Source organism: Schistocerca serialis, chromosome 7 (assembly GCF_023864345.2).
Source record: "Schistocerca serialis cubense isolate TAMUIC-IGC-003099 chromosome 7, iqSchSeri2.2, whole genome shotgun sequence".
Taxonomy (NCBI): Eukaryota; Metazoa; Arthropoda; class Insecta; order Orthoptera; family Acrididae; genus Schistocerca; species Schistocerca serialis.
The window spans coordinates 291,526,337-291,552,100 of NC_064644.1; the positions used below are offsets into that span (position 1 = coordinate 291,526,337).

A 25,764-nucleotide genomic window follows, 5' to 3' on the forward strand; every position below is an offset into this window, starting at 1 on the left:
TATTTCTCAATATTCTTAAATAACTGTGGCATACCATTTAAAATTAAATTAACTAACTGCAACTGCTCTTTGGTATTCTGGGAATCAAACATTCTTCTTAAGGTATCCCTAATAATTTAGTCATTTCCTCTTATATTTTACTACATCAAAGTAAAATGCAAGTGTCTGTACTGCCTGTTGTGCTATATGCCCTGTTTTATGGGGTTTGGCCAGTACCTAACTAAACGCCTGGTTGTCTGTCTCCAGTTTATAGCTGGTGTGTTCTGGATAGTATTTGAACTTCTTTAATCCATACAGTACTGCCAGAGTTTCAGTTTCATAAACAGAATATGTTGTTTTCCATTTCATTCAGCATCCATGATGCATAAGCTATGGGTTCCCTTCACTCAGCACTTTCTTGGAGCAAAACAGCTTCCACACTCAGCATGAATGTGTCAGTCTGAAAAATAAATTGGTCATTAAAATCTGGTAATGCCAAAACTGGAGGTGTACTCAGAGCTTAATTGATGCTTTCAAATGCTTATTGTGGTTCCCCCCACTTAAATTCACAAGCCTTGCACCTTAGACTGTTTGGTGGTGCAGCCTTTCACGTGAAGTTGTCAATAAAATTTCGAAATGTTTTTCATGTTGATGAAGAAAGCATTACCATTTATGTTAGTGGGTATTGGGAATTCCAGTACGGGTTGCACTCACTGGGGATCAGTAGTCATGCCATCAGCTGACACAATGTGCCCCAAGAACTGCATGCTACTGCATGACAGCTTTAATTTCTTGACATTCACAGTTAATCTGGCTCTCCTCAACTTTGTAAAAACTTCATTCAAATACTGTCCATGTTCCTCAGAGATAGCAGTGTAAATGACAAGATTGTCTAGATAATGGTACAGATATTTAAATTTTATGTCTCCAAAAATTTGGTCCAGTAATTAGATAGAACTGCTGCCCCTGTGGCTAGCCCAAATGGTACAGATTGGTATTCATGGATATTCCAATTGGTAGAAAATGTTGTTATCAGCTTAGATTCAGTAGCCAACACAGTCTGGTTATATGCTTGGTTAAGATCTAATGTGTAAATTGTGGCTCCCTTAAACCACACAAAATTGGAATGTATATCTGGCAGAGGTACTAACCTAATTATAACCTTATTATTCAGTTCATGGTAGTCCACTACAGGTCAATATTGTCCATCAGCCATAGGTGCTAGAAATATAGGGACTACATATGGTGGCTTAGATGGCCTAACTACATTCTTTTCCAGCATCTAAGCAACACCTTGTTTAAGTATTTGCATCCAGGGAGGTAGTAACTGATGCGCTTTCTTCACTGGTGCATTGTCTGTTAACTCGATCTTGTACTCTACCAATCCATCTTCCCCAACTTGGTAGTTACAGTACTTCTGAAAAACTCGGTACACAGGTATTCAATTTACTTAGTTTGCAGATGACTCAATAAATCTCTGGGGTCCCCTAACTTCATCTTCCTACACATTTATGCCCTGTTTTGTGATCTCATTAACTCTAGAGGCATCCCTTTTTGCTGGCAAAATAATAAATTTCTGATTTGGTTAAATTTGGGGGGGGGGGGGGGGGGGGGGAATTGACCCTATCGAAAGGCAAAGACGTACCAGCTGGCACAAAATTGCATCACTTACTACTTAAATTTTGTAGAAAAATCTGATTTCAGAGTATCTGAAACCACTGAAAGAAATACAGTCTTGAACTTCATAGAACACTCCTCATAACTACGTGTAAGAATACCTAATCGAGAAATGCAGTAGTGTAAAGAACCAGTAGTACTTTAACACAATTTACATCCTGTTGTTACAGAGCTAACATTGCTTGATGAACAAGCCACTAGTATGTTGTTCTGTCTGCATACCAGCTTGTGGCTATGGAAATCAGGTAATGATACAGGATATGTTCTGTCTAGTGTGCTGCATGGTACCAATGGATACCAACTGCATCAGGTGCAGTATAATATTTCTGTCACCATACTGGAACAAGCTGACCTTTTTTAACCCATCTTGAACATTTGAGTGGTGAAAGGATTTAATTCAGTCACAGACATCAATGAAGTATATGGCATTTACTTTTTGATCATGCATGTAAATGAAAATATAAATTGGAGATACAATGTCATTGACATACTGAAGCGCACTAGTTCAACCACATTTTCAGTACAAATGATTACACTTGCAGATGACATAAATGTTACAGTTAACCCTTTTAGGGAAATTACAGTAGCAGAAAGGTTTAAAAATTTTTCTCAAATAATTACTAAACAGTTCTCTGCAGACAGAATCTCCACTGATTTTGAACAGAGGAATAGCCTAGGATATTCAGTTCTGTACGCTGAAAATAAAACTTGTGCCAGACAATGATTTGAATCTGGATTGCCAGCTTTTCACAACCCAAGTGAGGTGGCTCAGTGGTTTAGTCACTGGACTCATATTCAGGAGGGAAGCAGTTCAAATCCCTGCTCTTCCATTCAGTTTTAGTTTCTGTAATTTCCATAATTCTTTAAGGGGAATGCTGGGATGAAAAGTCGTGACCAACTTCTTCCCTAAGCTGAGCTTGTACTGTGCCTCAAAAATCCTTGCTGTTGTTAGAACATTACATTATAATTTTCCTTCCTTTACTTTTCATGAGCTGTTACCTTAGTGATTATGCTATTGCCCAATTCAGTTTTTTTATTTTCACTTATGTTCTCCCATGTGTTGTGTGAAAAAAGCTTCTCTGGGGGAATAGAATTTGTGGAGGACCATGGCTTACTTTGAAATAGGGATATAGATCAGTTGAATTAAATCAACTGATGTAACAGTGACATAAAATGACATCAAACACCAGACAGATGTGAAATCTGCACTGCAATGAATAGGAGGAGACTGTCAGTAAAATTGTAAATTGATTGAATGGATCTATCATCTTTAACTTATCTTTGTCAGGAAGCATTTGAAATTCAACATTTTAGGTGTGTGTGGCTCAGAATATGGATCCAGAGGTCTGGGGTTCAATACGTGATTAGTCCTAGGATTTTTATCTGTCACTTATTACTTTTTTCTCATTTGTCAGAGTTTTATGGTAGTTCAGAGTCTGCATTAAATAGTAGGTCCTCCTGTAACTGGCTGTGTAAGTCAGTTCCAAGGTCGAAGGAAGCAGAGGGCACACCACTTCCAATGACCAAGCCTATTAAAGGTCTGTGGTCTTCAAACCAAATTTCAGTTTGGTGACAGCTTTAGCTTATCTTGTTTTACTGTCATATAAACTTCTTAGAAGGTTGAGAGAAGTCTTCCAATTGATTTTCAATATAATTTTGCTAAAGTAGTTATTGAAGGCAAAATGTGTCTCACATTTAGTAACCAAACATGTTTCTGCTTGTTTGAAATTATATGGTTTGCTTTTATTCATTGTGCAGCAGATGTAAATTCTTGAGAAGCTTCATAATATTTCATGGGTAATTTTGTATTCTCAGTTACATTTGTTTTCTTTTGTGTGTGTGTAGAACCTGCTAAATGATTTGAATTAATCTTATTCTACATCTTATTGTCAGCATTAAATGTGTAGCTTATGTGTTATATATCATATAGGCCCCTCTTGTCCAGTTTACTGAAGATATAAACAAAATGGCTACAGCATCACAGACTGAGAGGAAATTGTTATGGCTGCTGGGAGGAGGAGAGGGTTGGGCAGGGTGAGGTGGGAATAGGGAAGTTTTGACAGGAAGACAGGAGAGGTGGAGACAGACACCAGTGGTGATGAATTAATTATAATGGGTTATAGTAATAATCACAATACATGCTGTGGAGCATTATGGGATGACAAACAAAGAAAGAGAGGGGGGGATATATCTTCTCTCTCTCTCTCTCTCTCTCTCTCTCTCTCTCTCTCTCTCTGTGTGTGTGTGTGTGTGTGTGTGTGTGTGTTTGTCCAGGCCATAAGAGGAAGAAAGCCTATCTCCTGAATAACATAGATACTACTTCTTCTTACACATATTTTGCACTCCTTCTTAAAAAAATCATACATCTAGCTGTTCAACATGTGTGGAACATATGTCACTGCCTTTAAAAGTTCCCACATCCAAAAATCTGATCAACTGGCATCAAGTGAACTGGGAGGCCATGCTAGTGGACCTACTCCACCAATAGTCCAGTCATGAAATGTTTCTGGTAAAGTGCATATCCCTATGAGTCTGTCATCCATAATTCCTACCCATACACATTCATCTACATCTACATCAAACATCCTCCACAAGCCATCATATGGCACATGATAGAGGGTACCTTGTGCCACCACTAATCATATGCTTTCTTGTTCTACTAGCAAACAGACAGAGGAAAAACTGACTGTCAAGTCATAATTTCTCTGATCTTATCTTAGCTTTGTGGTCTTTGTGTGAAATGTAAGTTGACGGCACTAGAATCGTTCTGTAGTTAACTTTAATTGCTGGTTCTCTAAATTTTCTCAATAGTATTTCATGGAAAGAACATTGTGTTCACCCCTGAGATTTCCATTGAGATCCTGAAGCATCTCTGTAATACTCAGATGTTGATCAAACCTACTGATAACAAATCTAGTACCCCACCTCTGAATTTCTTTGATGTCTTCCTGTAATCAAACTTGTTGTGGATCCCAAACATTTGAGCAGTACCATCCTGGAAAATCCAGGATGGAATAATGACAATATTATGAAAAGAATATTTTACTGCTCATCACATACCAGAGATGTTGAGTCACAGATAGACATAACTAAAGGATTGTCAAACAAGTAAACTTTCAGCCAAAAAGGTTTTCCTCAGAATTTGATAGCACACACACACACACACACACATACATGCAAATGCAACTAGCACACTCATGATCACAGTCTCTGGCCGATAGGCCAGAGATTGAGCGTTAAATGCATTTGAATGTGTGTGTGTGTGTGTGTGTGTGTGTGTGTGTGTGTGTGCTGTCTTATTCTGATTATTCTGATGAAGGCCCTTTTGGCTGAAAGCTTACTTGTTTGATAGTCTTTTAGTTATGCCTATCTGCGACTCAACATCTCTGCTTCGCTTTTCATAATATTGTCATTATTCCATCCTGGATTTTCCATTGTTTGATCTTGTTAATGGAAACGTTATTGATTAGTACAAGATGTTGATGTATGTAAAGTGGAGGAAAATACGTTGTATGTTAAGTCATAAATGGTGCAGAAAGTTTATTCACAAAACGCAGTGTAGAAGAGATAATATTTTTGGATTTTAAACTAATTATTACAGCCTTGGCGAAGAAGTTCAGATGATCAATGTGGGACATACATGTTTAAACTACTGTTATATAAATTAACCACATGTTCAAAACAGCAACTACATCACACCATAATATCTTTGTACGTGATCAGTAATTGATGTTGACTATTTGGCAACCTTACAGTATTGACAGTTTGTGGTGATACAATGTACAGGTCATTAAAAATATGTTGTTTGATTTGTCTGGATTCATTTAATTGATATTTAGGCCACTAAAAGTGAGTTACTCTTTGTGTAATATGCTTGTTGGCTACTGTAAATTTTTGTCCATAAGGAAGGTCCATTGCCAGTATTAAGGCTCTGTTATTGCTGGATTATAAAGAAAAAGAAGATATTGCTTAAAATATCTCTTGGAAATGTAGATGAAGAAAACTGAAAACAAATATTTTTCCTTTCATGTTGAATTTTATTGTTTATTTCAAGAAGTAGTTTCAATGCCTCTAAATAATGTATTTCAATCAGGAAGGAACTGGAATTACTGAGAGGAAATGATGAAGCTGAAATACTTAAACTAAATGAGTTACTCTGTAATAAAGACATGGTCCTGAACCATTTATCTGTACAACTGGAAGAATGTAAAGAAAATTATAATAATTTAGATCAACAGAAGCAGCAGTATTTGAAACAATTAGAAGATATACAAAAAGAGGTAATAAAACAGTTTTGCAGAACCATGGATAATGGGATTATATTTTCAGTTCTGATTTGTTATATATGTTCAAAAATTTCACAAATATTGGCCTCAGCAAACTGATAATTGTTTAATTGCAAGAAGATCTTAGCATTATTTTAACAAAAATCTTGATACTTAGCATAGAGAGACGCATTAAGTACAGACAGGCACAATTAAAAGATGCACATAAGCTTTTGGCCACAGCCTTCATCAGAAAAAGAGATATGCATGTCATTCAGTCACACAAGCAAGCACACTTCACACACACATACTGCCAACTCTGGCAGCTCGGGACAGAATACCATTCTGGTCCGAATTGCTGGAGTTGATGGTCATGTGCGTGTGGTGTGGTTGCTTGTGTGAACGAATTATGTGTGTTTCTTTTTTCCTGGTGAAGGCTATGGCTGAAATCTTATGTGTAAGTGTCTTTTAATTGGGCCTGTTGCAACTTAATGTGTATCTTTACAGTAAACAGCAATCTGTCTCTTCGTACATTGTTGACATTCCTATCTGGAATTTCTTTTGTTTGAAGATACATTCTGTGTTTCTCCTGTACTATTGTGCAGCTGTAGTGAGTGGCTGTTGCTCTCTGCTGTAGTACAACAAGGGTGAGTGGCTGTTGTGAATGGAGCAGGTAGAAGAGATATAATGAGGTTTAAGAGCAACAGATATGAAGCTCATACCTTTACAGGAAGGGGTTGTTACATGTTGGACATTTGCCCACATTATCACATATGCTGGCACCCGTGTGTGTGTGTGTGTGTGTGGGGAAGGGGGGGGGGGGAGCACGCTTGTGCATGTATGACTGAGGTAGCATAACCTTATAAAATTATCTAAAATCAAGGCTATTAATTGTGTTGTGAGAATATAATTCACTGAAATGAATGGAAAAGGGGGACTATCCTGTTCGTACATGAGTACTTTTGCTCCATTTCATTATATTGTGTTAATTATAATCTACTATAGTGACTTTTTTATTTTATTTTATTTTTTTATCTGATCTCAATATTGTGATTTGATATCCAGTTAAATTTGATTCACTATTAGAAGTTTCACTTGTCAGACAAAAGCAGCATGAGATAATCATTGCCCTAGTGACCACACATTAGGAGGCTAAAAGCATTGCTTGGTACCACAATCAAATGTGACTGTGTTTGACTATGGAAGTGAGCGAGACTGTTAATCCCCTTAATGTGTTGGCACTAGGGCAACAATTATCTGATGATGTTCACATCTGACAAATTGAACCCTTAATAGTGAAACAATTTCTGCACAACCTGTGGCTCTTTTATTAGGATATTAATTACAGTGGTCACTGTGTTCCTAGTAAATGATGCTTGGGTTCACTAATTTATAATTTGAGTTTTCACATATTTTTCCAAAAGTATTCTAGCCAAATTCTGGTTGTTGTCTACTCCTAGGCTATCAGTAACAGCTAGCCTCTCCTTTCCTGTTATTAATAATTATGAAACAAAGTAAAATCTTATACTGTATTTTTTCTATTATTAATGTTTCTGTTTTAATTATTACCTTCATTTTGGTATATCGTGACTTAACATTCTATTAGGCTGATTGTTTTCCTTTTAATAACTTTTAGATTTGTTACGGTATGTCCTATTATCATATCTCATTAAGACACAAATCCAAATCAATAAAAAATTATCAAATTTGTTGTGACAGCAAGATTTTCAAATATCAGTACTCTCGGGTAATGTTTTAAGCACTGCTACTCAGTTTTTATGTCCAAACATTTGTCATTATTTCATATTCTTTTCAATTTTTTTCAGATTTAATTTTGTTACAGGTCTGTAGTTGATTATATTTAAGGAAATATCTCTTCCACAGTTGAATTTATTTACTTATAGCCTTCTTTTTTTTCTCAATCAGTCTGTGTTTGATAGTGAGTAGACTGGGTTGTCCTTGAGTGCAACGCATCAGTCGGAGTATATATATATATAATAGAGGGAAACATTCCACGTAGGAAAAATATATCTAAAAACAAAGATGCTGTAACTTACCAAACGAAAGCATTGGTATGTTGATAGGAGGCAATAAAAAACACACAAACACACACACAAATTTCAAGCTTTCGCAACCTAAGGTTGCTTCATCAGGAAAAAGGGAAGGAGAGGGAAAGACGAAAGGATGTGGGTTTTAAGGGAGAGGGTAAGGAGTCCTTCCAATCCCGGGAGTGGAAAGACTTACCTTAGGGGGAAAAAAGGACAGGTATACACTCGCACACACACACATAGCCATCTGCACATATACAGACACAGTACCTTAGGGGGAAAAAAGGATAGGTATACAGTCGCGCGCACACACACACACACACACACACACACACACACACACACACACACACACACACACACACACACATATCCATCCGCACATGTACAGACACACTGCCTGTGTCTGTATATGTGCAGATGGCTATGTGTGTGTGTGTGTGTGTGTGTGTGTGTGTGTGTGTGTGTGTGTGTGTGTGTGTGCGCACGAGTGTATACCTGTCCTTTTTTCCCCCCTAAGGTAAATCTTTCCACTCCCAGGATTGGAATGACTCCTTACCCTCTCCCTTAAAATCCACATCCTTTTGTGTTTCCCTCTCCTTCCCTCTTTCCTGATGATGCAACCTTGGGTTGCAAAAGCTTGAAATTTGTGTGGAAATATATATATATATATATATAGAGGGAAACATTCCACGTAGGAAAATATATCTAAAAACAAAGATGATCATGAAGATGTCATCAATAAATCTGTACCAAACTTTGGGTTGGCAGTTCACCTTTATCTCTCCCCATATATTTTTATCTTTCATTTTCATTTCAACCTCATGTTAAACTTTCCACCTTCTAATACCATGTCACCCTCACAACACCCCCACTACGACCCCATTAAGTTTTATTTACATTCCGTCCGCAAACATGCCTTCACCCTAGCCAGATTACGCTCGCATATTTTATTTTCTCAGGCTTGTCTGACATTTGGCATAACCCCCAAAGGCCTCACACTTAAAGTTTTCATCTCTGGCTGCAACCCTTCTTTCCATCAGTCCCTATACCAGTTCCAAACTGAACAATCCATTGCCCTCACCCACCTAATCCTTCACCTACACATCAACTCAGCCAATGAACACACCTGTCAACTCCTATCCTTAATAAAAGTCCTCAATCTTTCCTCTCCCACATCCACACCGGCTATTCAGAGCATCCTCCTACAGGCCAACCGCAAATTAGAACAGCATGCCACCCTTCACCTCAAAAAACTATCCAATTTCCTGGTTTCCCACCTCCGGAAAGGCAACTCACTCACACTTCACAACCTTTCCAGCAAACCTCAACCACCTCTCATTGCACACAAACCCAGTCTCTCCCATCTACTCAATCTCCCACTTCCAGCTCCACTCCCTCCAAAACCTCAAAATTCCAATCAACACAATCTGGTACCACAACACCCTAATTCAGTAGTTAACCTTTCCTCCAAACCTCTCTCCCAATCCGAAACCTCTGTCCTATCCAAAGGCCTCACCTTCAGCCCCACTCCCAGATTTAACCAAACAGCCCTCGTCAAAGATTTACTGTCCTACACTCGTACTCTCTGCTGGAAGTATCACTTTGCCACGAAGAAAAATGATCCTAATCCTACGCCTAATGATCCAACTCCCCAAGACACTATCCAAATTGAACCCTGCCTGGAACAGTTCCATCCTCCGTCACAGCAGGACCCACCTCCTCTTCCTCAAAATCACCCTCTCCAAACCTTCCAGGAATTTCTGACTTCCAGCCTTGCCTCTCAATCCTTCTTAAAAAACCTTAATCCTACTCCCAACATCACCACTGCTGAAGCCCAGGCTATCCGTGATCTGAAGGCTGACCGGTCCATTGTCATTCTTCCGGTGGACAAGGGTTCCACGACCGTGGTACTTGATCGTCGGGAGTATGTGGCAGAGGGACTGCGTCAGCTTTCAGACAACACCACATACAAAGTTTGCCAAGGTAATCCCATTCCTGATGTCCTGGCGGAGTTTCAAGGAATCCTCAGAACCTTAGGCCTCCTACAAAACCTTTCACCTGACTCCATCAACCTCCTGACCCCACCGACACCCCGCACCCCTACCTTCTACCTTCTTCCTAAAATTCACAAACCCAATCATCCCGGCTGCCCCATTGTAGATGGTTACCAAGCCCCCACAGAACGTATCTCTGCCTACGTAGATCAACACCTTCAACCCATTACATGCAGTCTCCCATCCTTCATCAAAGACACCAACCACTTTCTCGAACGCCTGGAATCCTTACCCAATCCATTACTCCCAGAAACCATCCTTGTAACCATTGATGCCACTTCCTTATACACAAATATCCCGCACGTCCAGGGCCTCGCTGCGATGGAGCACTTCCTTTCACGCCGATCACCTGCCACCCTACCTAAAACCTCTTTCCTCATTACCTTAGCCAGCTTCATCCTGACCCACAACTTCTTCACTTTTGAAGACCAGACATACCAACAATTAAAGGTAACAGCCATGGGTACCAGGATGGCCCCTTAGTACGCCAACCTATTCATGGGTCGCTTAGAGGAAGCCTTCTTGGTTACCCAGGCCTGCCAACCCAAAGTTTGGTACAGATTTATTGATGACATCTTCATGATCTGGACTCACAGTGAAGAAGAACTCCAGAATTTCCTCTCCAACCTCAACTCCTTTGGTTCCATCAGATTCACCTGGTCCTACTCCAAGTCCCAAGCCACTTTCCTTGATGTTGACCTCCACCTGTCCAATGGCCAGCTTCACATGTCCGTCCACATCAAACCCACCAACAAGCAACAGTACCTCCATTACGACAGCTGCCACCCATTCCACATCAAACGGTCCCTTCCCTACAGCATAGGTCTTCGTAGCAAACGAATCTGCTCCAGTCCGGAATCCCTGAAGCATTACACCAACAACCTGACAACAGCTTTCGCATCCTGCAACTACCCTCCCGACCTGGTACAGAAGCAAATAACCAGAGCCACTTCCTCATCCTCTCAAACCCAGAACCTCCCACAGAAGAACCACAAAAGTGCCCCACTTGTGACAGGATACTTTCCGGGACTGAATCAGACTCTGAATGTGGCTCTCCAGCAGGGATACGACTTCCTCAAATCCTGCCCTCAAATGAGATCCATCCTTCATGAAATCCTCCCCACTCCACCAAGAGTGTCTTTCCGCCGTCCACCTAACCTTCGTAACCTCTTAATTCATCCCTATGAAATCCCCAAACCACCTTCCCTACCCTCTGGCTCCTACCCTTGTAACCACCCCTGGTGTAAAACCTGTCCCATGCACCCTCCCACCACCACCTACTCCAGTCCTGTAACCCGGAAGGTGTACACGATCAAAGGCAGAGCCACGTGTGAAAGCACCCACGTGATCTACCAACTGACCTACCTACACTGTGATGCATTCTATGTGGGAATGACCAGCAACAAACTGTCCATTCGCATGAATGGACACAGGCAGACAGTGTTTGTTGGTAATGAGGATCACCCTGTGGCTAAACATGCCTTGGTGCAAGGCCAGCACATCTTGGCGCAGTGTTACACCGTCCGGGTTATCTGGATACTTCCCACTAACACCAACCTATCCGAACTCCGGAGATGGGAACTTGCTCTTCAATATATCCTCTCTTCCCGTTATCCACCAGGCCTCAATCTCCGCTAATTTCAAGTTGCCGCCACTCATACCTCACCTGTCATTCAACAACATCTTTGCCTCTGCACTTCCGCCTCGACTGACATCTCTGCCCAAACTCTTTGTCTTTAAATATGTCTGCTTGTGTCTGTATATGTGTGGATGGATATGTGTGTGTGTGCGAGTGTATACCCGTCCTTTTTTCCCCCTAAGGTAAGTGTTTCCGCTCCCGGGATTGGATTGACTCCTTACCCTCTCCCTTAAAACCCACATCCTTTCGTCTTTCCCTCTCCTTCCCTCTTTCCTGATGAGGCAACAGTTTGTTGCGAAAGCTTGAATTTTGTGTGTATGTTTGTGTTCATTTGTGTGTCTGTCGACCTGCCAGCACTTTCATTTGGTAAGTCACATCATCTTTGTTTTATGCAAAACACTCCAGCTGTAATTAAAATTAAAACAGATTTTCGACATACTTAACAACATAGAGAACCGATAACTAATGTGTTTATAAAAAACAAATGTAACATGATAAAAAACTTGTGAAACATCCGTTGTTGAGGAAGGCTTTTCTTTAAGGTATTCCGTTAGGTTTGGATATAGAGTGATAAGTTTGAAGTTGTTTCCCAAATCAATATAACAACAGTCCACACTGAAATTATAACAGATTTTTGTTATGCTCCTCAATGTGTTGAGGTGCGCTTTATCCTATCAATACATGAATGTTAGATTTTCATGCCTTACTTTTGTAGGAGATACAGACTTTAAAGCAATAATGTATTACCTTGGATAACAATGTGCTATGGCAATTGCCTGCAGACAGTACTTGTTGTGACAGTATTGCAAATTCAGATCTGAAACATCAGATGCAAGCTAATTTAGATCATAACCACAACTAGTTCCAAGGGTGAAGCCTCTTTGTGAAGGACTCATGCTCAGTGAAGCCAGAAATGAGCTGTCATTGTACTACACAGTACACACATGGGTCAGATTACATTTGGTAAAATTCTCTCAGGCTTCCAGCTGTATCAATTGGTTAAAGGTCCATGAATTTTCAGTTGAGTGCTCCTCAGCTATTGTCAAATGGTGGATGTTCTTCATGCAGCTCAAGAATTCTCCCAGCTTTTCATGTCCATGAGCCCAGAAAAAGAATGTATTGTTATAATGATAAAAGTAACTAGGTTGTGCAGGAGCGATGTCCAGGGTGATGCCTAAAAGTACCGGTACTTCACAAAAAGGTTGGCTGTAAATGAAAGTTATGGGTTTCCCATTAAATGTCCAATGGCACCATCACCACACTGTTGGTTGATACAGCAGCTGTAAATGTCAAAATTTGAAGGAAAGATCGACACCAACCGCAATCAGACATCAACTTAATTTGTTTGTGGTGAAAGCTGAAATTCTGTGCTGGGCCTGGACTCAAACCCAGATTTCCACTCAATGTGAGTGGTTGCCTTAATCGCTTCAGCCATCCAGAAACACTTCCCATTCAACCCAGATTCTCAACTTGTCACACTGTAGTAGTTTCCACTGTCCACTGACCTTCTTGCTTGCAGCGAGTCCTGTATTCCTGCAAGAGGCTTGGACCCTGTTGTGCATCCACACTGAAATTATCTGTGCGGTCATGCCTACAGATATACTATATATATATGTGTGAGTGGTGTATGTTCTGTAGGGCTCGGTTGCGAGCAAGCAGGTTAATGGATGGTGGAAGCTACTAGCGTGTGACATATTGAGAATTTGGGTCAGTTGGAAAGCATATCTGGATGGCTAGAGTGGTTAAGGCAACCACTCATCTTAAACAGGAGATCTGGGTTTGTGCCCTGGTCTGGCACAAATTTTCAACTTTCTTCCCTGAATTATTTTGATTCCTGATTGCAGTAGGTATTGATCTTTCCTTCGAAATATGATGTTTATGACCATTTTATCAAATAACAGTGTGGTTTCTGTTCTGTCAGACATGTCCAACAGAAGCAACACCACACATAGATATACAGCATATCTGTGGGCATGACTGCCTTGACAACTTCAGTGTGGACACACAACAGGGTCCAACGGTCTTGCGTGAATGCAAGCCCTGCTGTGAGCAAATACGTGAAGGGACAATGGATGCTACTAGTGTGTGACAAGCTGAGAATTTGGGTCAGGTGGGGGAGTGTCTAGATGGCAGAGGCAATTAAGGCAACCACTTATGCTGGGTGGGAAATCCCAGTCCACTACAAATTTTCAGCTTTCACCATCAAATTATTTTGCTGCTCAATTCTCGCTGGTTTCTGTTTTTCCTTTGAAATTTGGTATTTATAGCACTGTATCAACCAACAGTGTGGTGTCTATTCTTTCAGACATGTCCAACAGAGCAGGTTTCACATGTAGATATATAGTACATTTGTAGGCATTACTGCCTCGGTAACTTCAGTGTAGATGCACAAAGGAACCGAGTCTCTTGCGGAAATATAGGTGAATGGACAGTGGACATTACTAGTGTGTAACAAATTAAAATTTTGGATATCAGATATCTTAGATATGATGGTCAGCTTTGATGTGGTCTCATTATTCACATACATGCAATGTATCCTAGGCTTTAATGCTTGGATGTTGCCGATACATTTGTTGTCTGGTCTTATGGATGTCGAAAGCTGGGAGAATTCTAGGACCAGATGAACAACATTCATGACAGTTCATGATAGAAGTAACGACAGGCTGTGCCTTGCCATTACTTGATGTCGTCATCTGCTGTAAAGTAAATGGGTGTCTCATCCACAGTGTTTACTGGAAACCCACCCACACAGGGCAGTATCTGCACACTAACAGCTACCAGATACCACTACCTGAAACTTTCCATATGGAGGACCTTGGGGCACTGAGTGGAGGCCATCTCAGAAGATGAAAATGTACAGAAAGAACTGAGCTAGTTAGGTAAAGTATTCAAGAAAAATGGCTACAACTGCCAGATTTCACAAGCCATCTTTATGAAGAAATGTAAGCAGAAAGCACCTGAGCAGTACATGAAGAAGCTTGCATTTTTGCTGTTTTGTGGCACAGTAACAGGAAAGATTAGCTGGTTCCTGAAGAGGCATAAATTCAGTTCACTCTTCAAGCCTCCAGCAATAATTTGACAACTCATGAAACCTATGAAAGATGATGTAAACTCCAAACACTGGGAGTATATACCATACCAAGTGGGTAGGACACATTTATGTGGGACTGACTGTCCGTATTACTGAACAGTGCCATGTAGGACATGAGAGATGTTTTCAGTTACAGTTCTGTGAGAAATCATGGGCAGCAGAGCACGCTCTGGAATATGTACACTGTGTTGCATTTATCAAGACATTTGTTATTACATGGACTAATGGTTTATGGGATAGGGACATAAAAGAAGTCATTGAGATAAAGACAGCGGCCTGCAGCTAAGCACATCTGGGGACCAGCCTTTGTAAGGCTGAAATGAAAACATTATCATGTATGACACTGGAGTGAGCCCCAGTGACATCACAGAAGGCAGCATGGCTATATAAGAATTGGACGATAGTCACCACTTGACAATGACTGAGGAGTATTTGGCTGAAAGCTCATGGATTTTAAACCACTTGATGGGCAGGAGACTTGAGATAATTTTATTGGTATATATTGCTGCAAAACCATGCATTGATATTTCAGATTACAATCATGTCAGATAGAAAGGGAACAAGTATGCATTCCAGCCCTACCTACAGAAATGAATATATCTATTACAATATGGTTAGGAAATGTTCTAGAAACCATTTCAATGAGGGACAATGTGATGCTGTATTTAACAGATTTTTTCATTCTGTGACATTAATATTGCACAATCTTAATGGAGCTGATCTTAAATAATAAGGTCTTTATAGGTTTCATACACACCACCATGATGCACTAGTTAGTATCTGTGACGTCTATTGCAACATCTCCAGGTATACTTAAAGTTGCTGCTCCCAAGAATGAATAAAATCATGTTCTGTGGTACAAGGAACTGCCATCAATGTGCAAGTGGCTTGTACAAAAGTGGATGGAGGAGCTAATTCAAAATCGAGATATTATCTTTCCCTTGGGATTGGAAATTGCCTTTGTAAGGTTTGGGTCTGAGAAGGTAATGGAAACCACTATATTAAAGACTCAAGGAAATGTTCCCAGAACATGCAGTCTTTTAAATTTTACACACAGTCACCATTTTTCTTCTTCTGTACAAATTTATGGTTGTAACAACATTTCAATACCTCGGTGAGGGGTACTCGGGTAGGGGACAGCATGAGAAAGATTAACAGTAATGCCATTTTTGAAATTCAATGTTAGAAGACTTAGTATTACTGAGAAAATAGAAACTTTAAAGAGAGAGACAGATAGCTGAAGTTAAACTTTGTAAGGAATGGTAAAGTAAAAAAAGAAAGAGGATAAAGAATTTTGCTGAGGTGACTGTTGACTAACAGTAATATTGAAAAATGGCGCAACTGGTGCTCAGGCAACTACTGAGCAGTAACAGCACTAAGAAAAAAAAATGGGGGAAGGGAATGAGAGACATGAAAGGCTTCCGCAGTAGATTCAGCTGATTGTAACAAATGACTTCTTCTAAAATCACAAGAGAAAGAAGTGTGATATTCCTTGGAAGGACTCGCATACATGATGATAAGAAAGAGTTATTTTTATAGGGCAACAACAACTGTACATGTCCATTTTTATAAAATGAAGAAAACTGCACAGTTGTTGAACCAGTATGATTTTAATGTTTAAGACTGGTGTAATTCCAACTTTTGGCACACACTTTAATGATGGAAACAATATTTTACAATTATGGATAAGCAGTAATTCAAACATGAAAATGTAACAGCAAACTGATGAATCGACGCTACTCTTATAAAGTGGAAAAAAAAAAACTGAGGGTGTCTTCCACCCTATAGTATCTGTGGAACTAAAATTCCGTGTTCCAATTTATAAAATAGGGAATCTAAGAAGACACCAGAATAAAAAAAAAATCCGTTTGTAAAGGACTATCTGCAGAATTACAAAATACATAAGAAATGTAAAATAGAGAAAAAGGATAATGCAATATGCAAAAGAAACTTTTTTTGTTTTGGTAACTTCTTTGGTTCCAGATTGGAATGTGGAACTTCGGTTGTTCCATAGATGATACAGGGTGGAAGGAAACTTCAGTTGTTTTTTTATGTTTTATGTGAATAATGTCTCGTCATCAGTTTGTTGTTACATTTTCATTTTTAAATTGCTCCTTATCCATTACCGTAACATATTGTTTCCTCATTGCAGATGATGAAATTACATTATTCTGAAAACGGTTGTAAACAATAAAATAGTATTGATTAAACAACTGTCATTTTGTGGAAATGATGATAAGAGTTTAAATGATTAGACAAAGGTGTTTGTTGGAAGGAGAAAGGGGAAGGTTATTTGTCACTTAGCTCCTTCCTGAAATGTGAAGCATGGAATTCATTGCAGAATTCTCATGCATTTCTTTTCTAGAAATTATTATCAGTGATTCAGTTAACTCTTCCTCACCAGTGAACTTCAGTAGAAGTCAGGAGGGACTGTGCTGCTCAGCCGGTGAACTGCTGCAGAAGTCAAGAGCAACCTGTGCCTCTCAGCTGATGGACTGGTGTAGCAGCTCCATCTCTCTTGGCATTTCTTCACTATGCTCATCTTCTCTTTGATCTATGCACCATCTAGTAGCTCTCTCGGAAGACTGTAGTTAGCAGTAGAGTAACCAGAAGGCAGTTGCATTCAGTTTGAAAGCACAGTTTTGGCTTCTGTTGCATACTGATTTCCCACTTTGTTTCAGTTCTGTACTGATGTGTTGAGCTCTTCATTTAGTTTCTACCAGGACTAATATGGTAGACAAATGATATACTGTGGAGGAAGCTCTTTCCCTCATACTGGGTTGTGATTTTGAAGATAAAAGTGAATTATCATTTGAATCTGATGATGAAGATAAATGTAAAAACCCTTTGTCCCTACTTCTACATAAGGTACATTTGCTACTCCAGCTGTTCCATCAACATCTAAAGCATCTCCAGACTTGGTCTTGTCTATGGAAGATGCAAATGAATCTACAGATTGTGATATAAGATGAAGATGCACCAGAACTAACAAGGAAAAAAATAATAATAATGAGGAAAAATGAAAGCTTGAACCAGAAGAAATATACTTTTGACACAGCTATTTCTGGACTGAAAGGTGTTGTAAATAGTGAATGCATGCTAAGTTTCTTTCAGTTGTCCTTTAACACAGGTATCATAAACATTTTGTGTGAGGAAACTAAAGATACCTTTCTGAAATAGTGGCTGGTCATGTTCCGAAGAAGGGCCAAAGAGTATGGAGTGACATGAATGTAAATGATATTTACATCTTTATTGCTACAATCTTTATTGTTACAAGAGTAAGAAAATTGAGCCTGTCATAATATTGGTCTGAGAACCTGGTTATTCATACACCATTTTTTCTAAACCACTACCTAGAGACCAATTTCATAATATCTTGAGGTTTTTACATTTTGCCAATAATGAAATGTCTCACAGTAATGACTATTTATACAAGCTACAGCCAGTAATTGAGCACTTTAAAAAACAATATAAGGAAAATTTCTGTCCTTATGAAAAGTTATGCATAAATGAAAGCCTTCTATTATTCAAAGGCAGACTAAAAATCAAGTTGTATACACCTGCTAAACAAAGTTGTTTTTCAATAAAGATTTTCATTATTCATGATGGGCACACAAATCATATTTTAGATTTCATTGTCTATTGTAGTTCACATACAGATATTCATAAATATGATTTCAGCATCTCAGAAGATGTTGTAGCTTCATTGGTTGAGCCATAGTTATGAAAGAGCAATACCCTGTACTAACAAAGAGATAGAGGGGCTGGCCAGTACTTACCTCAGCTCAGTACAGCCGATAGATACACACAAAACAGAACTGAAAATTTACATTCCTAGCTTTCGGAACTTTGTTCCTTCATCAGGGAGGAGAGAGGGGAAAAAAGGGAAGAAGGGAAAGTGGATTCAGTTACTCACAACCCAGGTTATGAAGCAACAGGGAAAGGTAAACAGGGAGGGTAGCAAGGATGGAGGCATGGTTGTCAGAGGGAAGCCAAAGATATTCTACTGTAAGTACTGTGCCAGCTTCAAACCAGAGAGGATGCATACAGAAGTAAAGAGGTATATAGTATAAAGATAAACACAACTATGTAGGATAAAAAGATGCGTGAATGGCTAAAGAGGAAAGGGAAAGAGGAGAAGACTGAAGAGTGAATGGGAGTGAGGTTGTTTAACGTAGGTTCAGTCCAGGGGGATGGCGGGATGAAAGGATGTGTTGGAGTGCAAGTTCCCATCTCCACAGTTCAGAGGGACTGGTGTTGGGTGGGAGAAGCCAAATGGCACATACGGTGTAGCAGGTTCCTAGGTCCCTAGAGTTATGCTGGAGGGCATGCTCCGCTACTGGGTATTGGGCATCTCCTAGGCGGACAGTTCGTCTGTGTCCGTTCATGCGCTCAGCCAGTTTGGTTGTTGTCATGCCGATGTAAAAGGCTGTGCAGTGCAGGCATGTCAGCTGATAAATGACATGTGTAGTTTCACACATAGCCCTGCCTTGAATTGTGTATGTTTTACCAGTAGCGGGGCTGGAGTAGGTGGTTGTGGGGGGATGCATGGGGCAGGTTTTGCAGCGGGGTCGGTTACAGGGGTAGGAACCGCTGGGTAGAGAAGGTAGTCTGGGAATATTGTAGGGTTTAACAAGGATGTTACGGAGGTTAGGGGGGTGACGAAAGGCAACTCTGGGTGGTGTGGGGAGAATTTTGTCAAGGGATGATCTCATTTCAGGGGTTGACTTGAGAAAGTCATATCCCTGGCGGAGTAATTTGTTGATGTTTTCGAGGCCAGGATAATATTGGGTGACAAGGGGGATGCTTCTGTGTGGTCTGGGGGTAGGAACATTGTTGTTGGACGGGGAGGAATGTATTGCTCGGGAAATCTGTTTGTGGACAAGGTCTGCAGGATAGTTGCGGGAGAGGAAAGCACTGGTCAGGTTATTGGTGTAGTTGTTGAGGGATTCGTCACTGGAGCAGATACGTTTGCCACGAATACCTAGGCTGTAGGGAAGGGAGCGTTTGATGTGGAAAGGATGGCAGCTATCAAAGTGAAGGTACTGTTGTTTGTTTGTGGGTTTGATATGGACAGAGGTGTGGATGTGAGCTTCAACAAGATGAAGGTCAACATCCAGGAAGGTGGCTTGGGTTTTGGAGAAGGACCAGGTGAAATTCAGATTCGAAAAGGAGTTGAGGTTATGGAGGAAATTAAGGAGTGTTTCTTCACCATGAGTCCAGACCACAAAGATGTCATCTATAAACCTATACCAGGCCAGGGGAAGCAGCTGTTGGGTCTTCAGGAAAGCCTCCTCCATGCGGCCCATGAAGAGGTTGGCATAGGAGGAACAAAGTTCCGAAAGCTAGGAATGTAAATTTTCAGTTCTGTTTTGTGTGTATCTATCGGCTGTACTGAGCTGAGGTAAGTACTGGCCAGCCCCTCTATCTCTTTGTTAGTATTTGTTTCACATCTTATATGAGATTTTCCATTAATCATTTAGATCACCTATATGGTCCACATCCTTCAATGTTTTGTCCCTTTTGTTAGCTATCACTTACGTCTGTCATCTTAACACTTTCTCTTCTTCAGTGTTTTATATATACATAAATAAATATTTTCGTCACCAACTGTGCTAGTTTCATCTTCCTCCTATTATCTTGTTCCGTTTATAGTCCTCTTCTCTTTTTTATTTATTGATTTATTTATTCAACATTCCATAGTTTTAACGTTCGTTATTCGCTGTTTCCCAGCCAACAATCACTGCCAACAATCTCTTCCACACCTACCAGTATCATCCATTTCCGTCGATTTCTTGTTGCTGGCGATATTTTTGTGCCATTGGCTATCTTTCTCCGCCACAAGAAAAATTTTTTGGGACATTTCTGCCCCACCCGCGATCTTTTTTGCGGCACGCGCGATCTTTTTTTGCGGCACGCGCGATCTTTTTTGCGGCACGCGCGATCTTTTTTGCGGCACGCGCGATCGCTTTTGCGGCACGCGCGATCTTTTTTCGCCACTCGCTATCTCTGTTTTTGAGCTACGTGTGTTCTTTTTGCCCTGATCTGGACATACTTGCTTGGTCTGGTCAACTTTTTCCGTATTTTTCTTATTTAGTGGTCTTCCTTTGGTATTGAACATTACCAACACAATTTCTTTCCTTCTCGTCCTTCCCTCCGTGTTTTACTCCTTCTTATGATTACTATCTCAACTTTAGTTATTTAATTTCCCTACCCACCAGTTACCCACTATGTACCCTAATCCTATACCACATATTTACATTCATTCCGGAAACATGCATTCACCATAGCCAAACTGCAATCCCACATACTTTTCCTCCAGTCCTGCTTAACCTTTGGAATTACCCCTAAAGGGCTTACCTTAAAAGTTCCCATCTCCGGGTGCAATTCCTCCTTCCACCAGTCTCTCCTGGACTTCCAGAACCTTCAATCCTTAGCCCTTACCCAACTTGTCCTCAATCTCTACACTACTTCATGTAACCACCACTCCCAACAGCTCCTATCTCTCTTCAAAGTCCTCCACCTCTCAAACCCTTGCTTGGAGAACACACTGAGGAACATCATCCTAGAAGCCAGCTGCAAACTTGAGTTCCATGCCACACACCACCTGAAAAAACTATCCACAGTGCTAGTGCAACACCTAAGAAGTGGGGTCCCTCTCCCTATCCCTCACAAACACCAACCACAACAGAACCTTCAACAAACCCCCCTCATAGCCAACAAACCTAGCCTAGCCACCCTACTCAATCTCCCCATCCCAGCACATACCCCACACAGACCAAATCTCAACTATAACCACAGTCAAATGCCACATATCACCAGTCCCAATTCAGTCCTAAACCTCTCATCCAGATCCCTCTCTCCTTCAGAGACATCTGTTCTATCAAAAGGCTTAACCTTTAGCCCCACACCTAAATTCAACCACACTGCCCTGGTTAAAGATCTCCTCTCATTCACCCGGAACCTCAACTGGAAATATCACTTCACTACCCAAACACAGCCCCCAAGTACTAGACCCAGTGTTGAACCCTGTCTAGAACAGTTCCGACTGCCTTCTCAAAGGGATCCTCCTCCCCTCCCCCAAAACCATCCCTTGCAGACATTTCAGGAATTCCTCACATCCAGTGTTGCCTCCCAGTCCTTCTTGAAGAACATCCCGACAACCCCCAACATCACCCCAGCTGAATCCCGTGCCATTAAGGAGCTGAAAATAGACCGCTCTATTATCATCCTCCCGGCGGATAAAGGCTCCACAACTGTCGTACTTGACCGTGTGGAGTATGTGGCAGAAGGACTGCGTCAACTCTCTGACACCTCAACCTACAAAGCTGTTACCCAGGATCCCATTCCCTCCATCCAGACTGAGCTGCAAAAAATCCTAAAAATCCAAGGTCCCTCACAAGGCCTCACAACGGCTTCCATAGACTTACTCACTCCACCTGAGCCACGTACCCCTACCTTCTACCTATTACCCAAAATCCACAAAGAGAACCATCCTGGCCGTCCCATTGTAGCAGGCTTCAAATCCCCAACCGAACGTATCTCAGCTCTGGTAGACCAGCACCTACAACCTATCACCCGCAGACTCCCATCCTACATCAAAGACACCAACCACTTCCTAGAACGCCTCAAATCCATTCCCACTCCTCTCCCACCTGAAACCTTTCTTGTCACCATAGACATCCCTTTACACAAACATCCCACATACCCATGGTCTCTCCGCCCTTGAGCACTACCTCTCCCAACGCCCACCCGAAGATCTTCCAAAAACCTCGTTCCTTATCACACTTACCAACTTCATCCTCACCCATAATTACTTCACTTTTGAGGGCCAGACCTACAAACAAATCAGGGGAACGGCCATGGGAACCAGGATGGCTCCCTCCTATGCCAACCTCTTCATGGGCCGCATGGAGGAGGCTTTCCTGAAGACCCAACAGCTGCTTCCCCTGGCCTGGTATAGGTTTATAGATGACATCTTTGTGGTCTGGACTCATGGTGAAGAAACACTCCTTAATTTCCTCCATAACCTCAACTCCTTTTCGAATCTGAATTTCACCTGGTCCTTCTCCAAAACCCAAGCCACCTTCCTGGATGTTGACCTTCATCTTGTTGAAGCTCACATCCACACCTCTGTCCATATCAAACCCACAAACAAACAACAGTACCTTCACTTTGATAGCTGCCATCCTTTCCACATCAAACGCTCCCTTCCCTACAGCCTAGGTATTCGTGGCAAACGTATCTGCTCCAGTGACGAATCCCTCAACAACTACACCAATAACCTGACCAGTGCTTTCCTCTCCCGCAACTATCCTGCAGACCTTGTCCACAAACAGATTTCCCGAGCAATACATTCCTCCCCGTCCAACAACAATGTTCCTACCCCCAGACCACACAGAAGCATCCCCCTTGTCACCCAATATTATCCTGGCCTCGAAAACATCAACAAATTACTCCGCCAGGGATATGACTTTCTCAAGTCAACCCCTGAAATGAGATCATCCCTTGACAAAATTCTCCCCACACCACCCAGAGTTGCCTTTCGTCGCCCCCCTAACCTCCGTAACATCCTTGTTAAACCCTACAATATTCCCAGACTACCTTCTCTACCCAGCGGTTCCTACCCCTGTAACCGACCCCGCTGCAAAACCTGCCCCATGCATCCCCCCACAACCACCTACTCCAGCCCCGCTACTGGTAAAACATACACAATTCAAGGCAGGGCTACGTGTGAAACTACACATGTCATTTATCAGCTGACATGCCTGCATTGCACAGCCTTTTACATCGGCATGACAACAACCAAACTGGCTGAGCGCATGAACGGACACAGACGAACTGTCCGCCTAGGAGATGCCCAATACCCAGTAGCGGAGCATGCCCTCCAGCATAACTCTAGGGACCTAGGAACCTGCTACACCGTATGTGCCATTTGGCTTCTCCCACCCAACACCAGTCCCTCTGAACTGCGGAGATGGGAACTTGCACTCCAACACATCCTTTCATCCCGCCATCCCCCTGGACTGAACCTACGTTAAACAACCTCACTCCCATTCACTCTTCAGTCTTCTCCTCTTTCCCTTTCCTCTTTAGCCATTCACGCATCTTTTTATCCTACATAGTTGTGTTTATCTTTATACTATATACCTCTTTACTTCTGTATGCATCCTCTCTGGTTTGAAGCTGGCACAGTACTTACAGTAGAATATCTTTGGCTTCCCTCTGACAACCATGCCTCCATCCTTGCTACCCTCCCTGTTTACCTTTCCCTGTTGCTTCATAACCTGGGTTGTGAGTAACTGAATCCACTTTCCCTTCTTCCCTTTTTTCCCCTCTCTCCTCCCTGATGAAGGAACAAAGTTCCGAAAGCTAGGAATGTAAATTTTCAGTTCTGTTTTGTGTGTATCTATCGGCTGTACTGAGCTGAGGTAAGTACTGGCCAGCCCCTCTATCTTTTTGTTAGTATTTGTTTCACATCTTATATGAGATTTTCCATTAATCAATACCCTGTACTGTGACACCTGATACACAAGCCCCACCTTGTTTTGTTGATTGTATGACCGGGCAACCAATGCTTGTGTATTTATTTATTTATTTATTTGTCCATATAAATCTCTTTTTAAGTACATATATTGTACACAGAATATTGGACAGAAAACCTTTTTAGCTATTGGATTTTCAAATGTCAAACATACATTTTATAAATTTTTATGACAAATTGGATCTATACAGTTAATAATTACAAATTTTTGAAATACTGTATATTTATAACTTATTTCTACAATTAAAGATACAAATTACATTTTTTCTTGCATAAGATACTGTGAGTTTGAATAGTAGCAGTTTTTCAGAAGGTAGGATGTCACAGACTTTTTAAAAGCTTTGTAGTTCAGTAAGAGATTTTATATGTCTTGGTAATCTGTTGTAAAGTTTTGTTCCTGCATGATATACACCTTTTTGGCATAATGTGGTGTTACAATGATTAACATGTATGTCACTGTCTGATCTGGTACTGTAATCATGGACACTTTTGTTTTGAGGAAAAAGGTTTTCTTTTCTCAATATGCTTTTTTTGACATGTGTGACTACTTCCAGTATATAAATGCAGGGAAGGGGTAGGATCTTTAGATCTTTAAAGAAAGGTTTGCATGATTTTCTGCTGCTCACTTGTTTCATTATTCTTATAATTGCCTATTGTTTCCTGAAAACTGTTATGGCCTGATGTACATTTCCCCAGAAAATGATACCGTACTTCAGTATTGAATGTACATGAGCAAAGTATACAGCCCTAACTGTTTCTGCACTAGTACTGTTGCAGAGAATTCTAACCACATAGCTCATTTTTGCTAGTTTTGAATGTAGGGCTGTGGTACGAGTGTTCCATTTAAGATGTTCCTGGATATGAATCCCAAGAAATTTAGTTTCATTGACAGCACTAATGTCTTGGTTATCTATACATATTACAGGTTGTGCTGGATTTTTATTTTGATCAGTGAGGAAATTCATGAGTACCGTTTTTTGGAGATTAACTATTAGCCTGTTTCTGGTAAACCATTCAGGCACTCCTTTTGTAATATCTTTTGCAGATGCAGTAAGATTTTCTTCATTATTCCCTTCAATCAATAGACTGGTGTCATCTGCAAACAGCACTGGTTAAGAATCCATAACGTGTGATGGGAAATCATTAATGTAGACCAAAAAGAAAGGGACCTAAAATGGAGCCCTGTGAAACACCATGACTTAGTCCACATGGTTCTGAAAGGTGTACCTGGAGTTCATTTCCTTCTGTGTACTTAATTTCAGTTGCCTGAGAGCGATATTCCAAATATGATTTAATTCACTGATTTGGCACACCTCTTACACCATACCATTCGAGCTTCCTCAGGAGTGCGGTCAGGGACACAAGAAAATATATGCCTAACATGGTTGAAAAATAAAGGAAGGTGAGTTTACTTTTGGTTGTGCATAGTGATTACTGTTAGCACTGAAACAATGTGACAAAAGA

General features: G+C 40.8%; 1 protein-coding gene across 1 annotated transcript in view; it reads left to right on the forward strand.

Annotated features, from left to right (window-relative positions):
- LOC126413335 (myosin heavy chain, clone 203-like) overlaps nt 1-25,764 on the forward strand; it is a 235,317-nt gene that overhangs the window by 127,857 nt on the left and 81,696 nt on the right. The window contains exon 7 of the mRNA XM_050083246.1: nt 5,750-5,936. Coding sequence (XP_049939203.1) covers nt 5,750-5,936 — 187 coding nt within the window. The remainder of the gene's footprint in view (nt 1-5,749; nt 5,937-25,764) is intronic.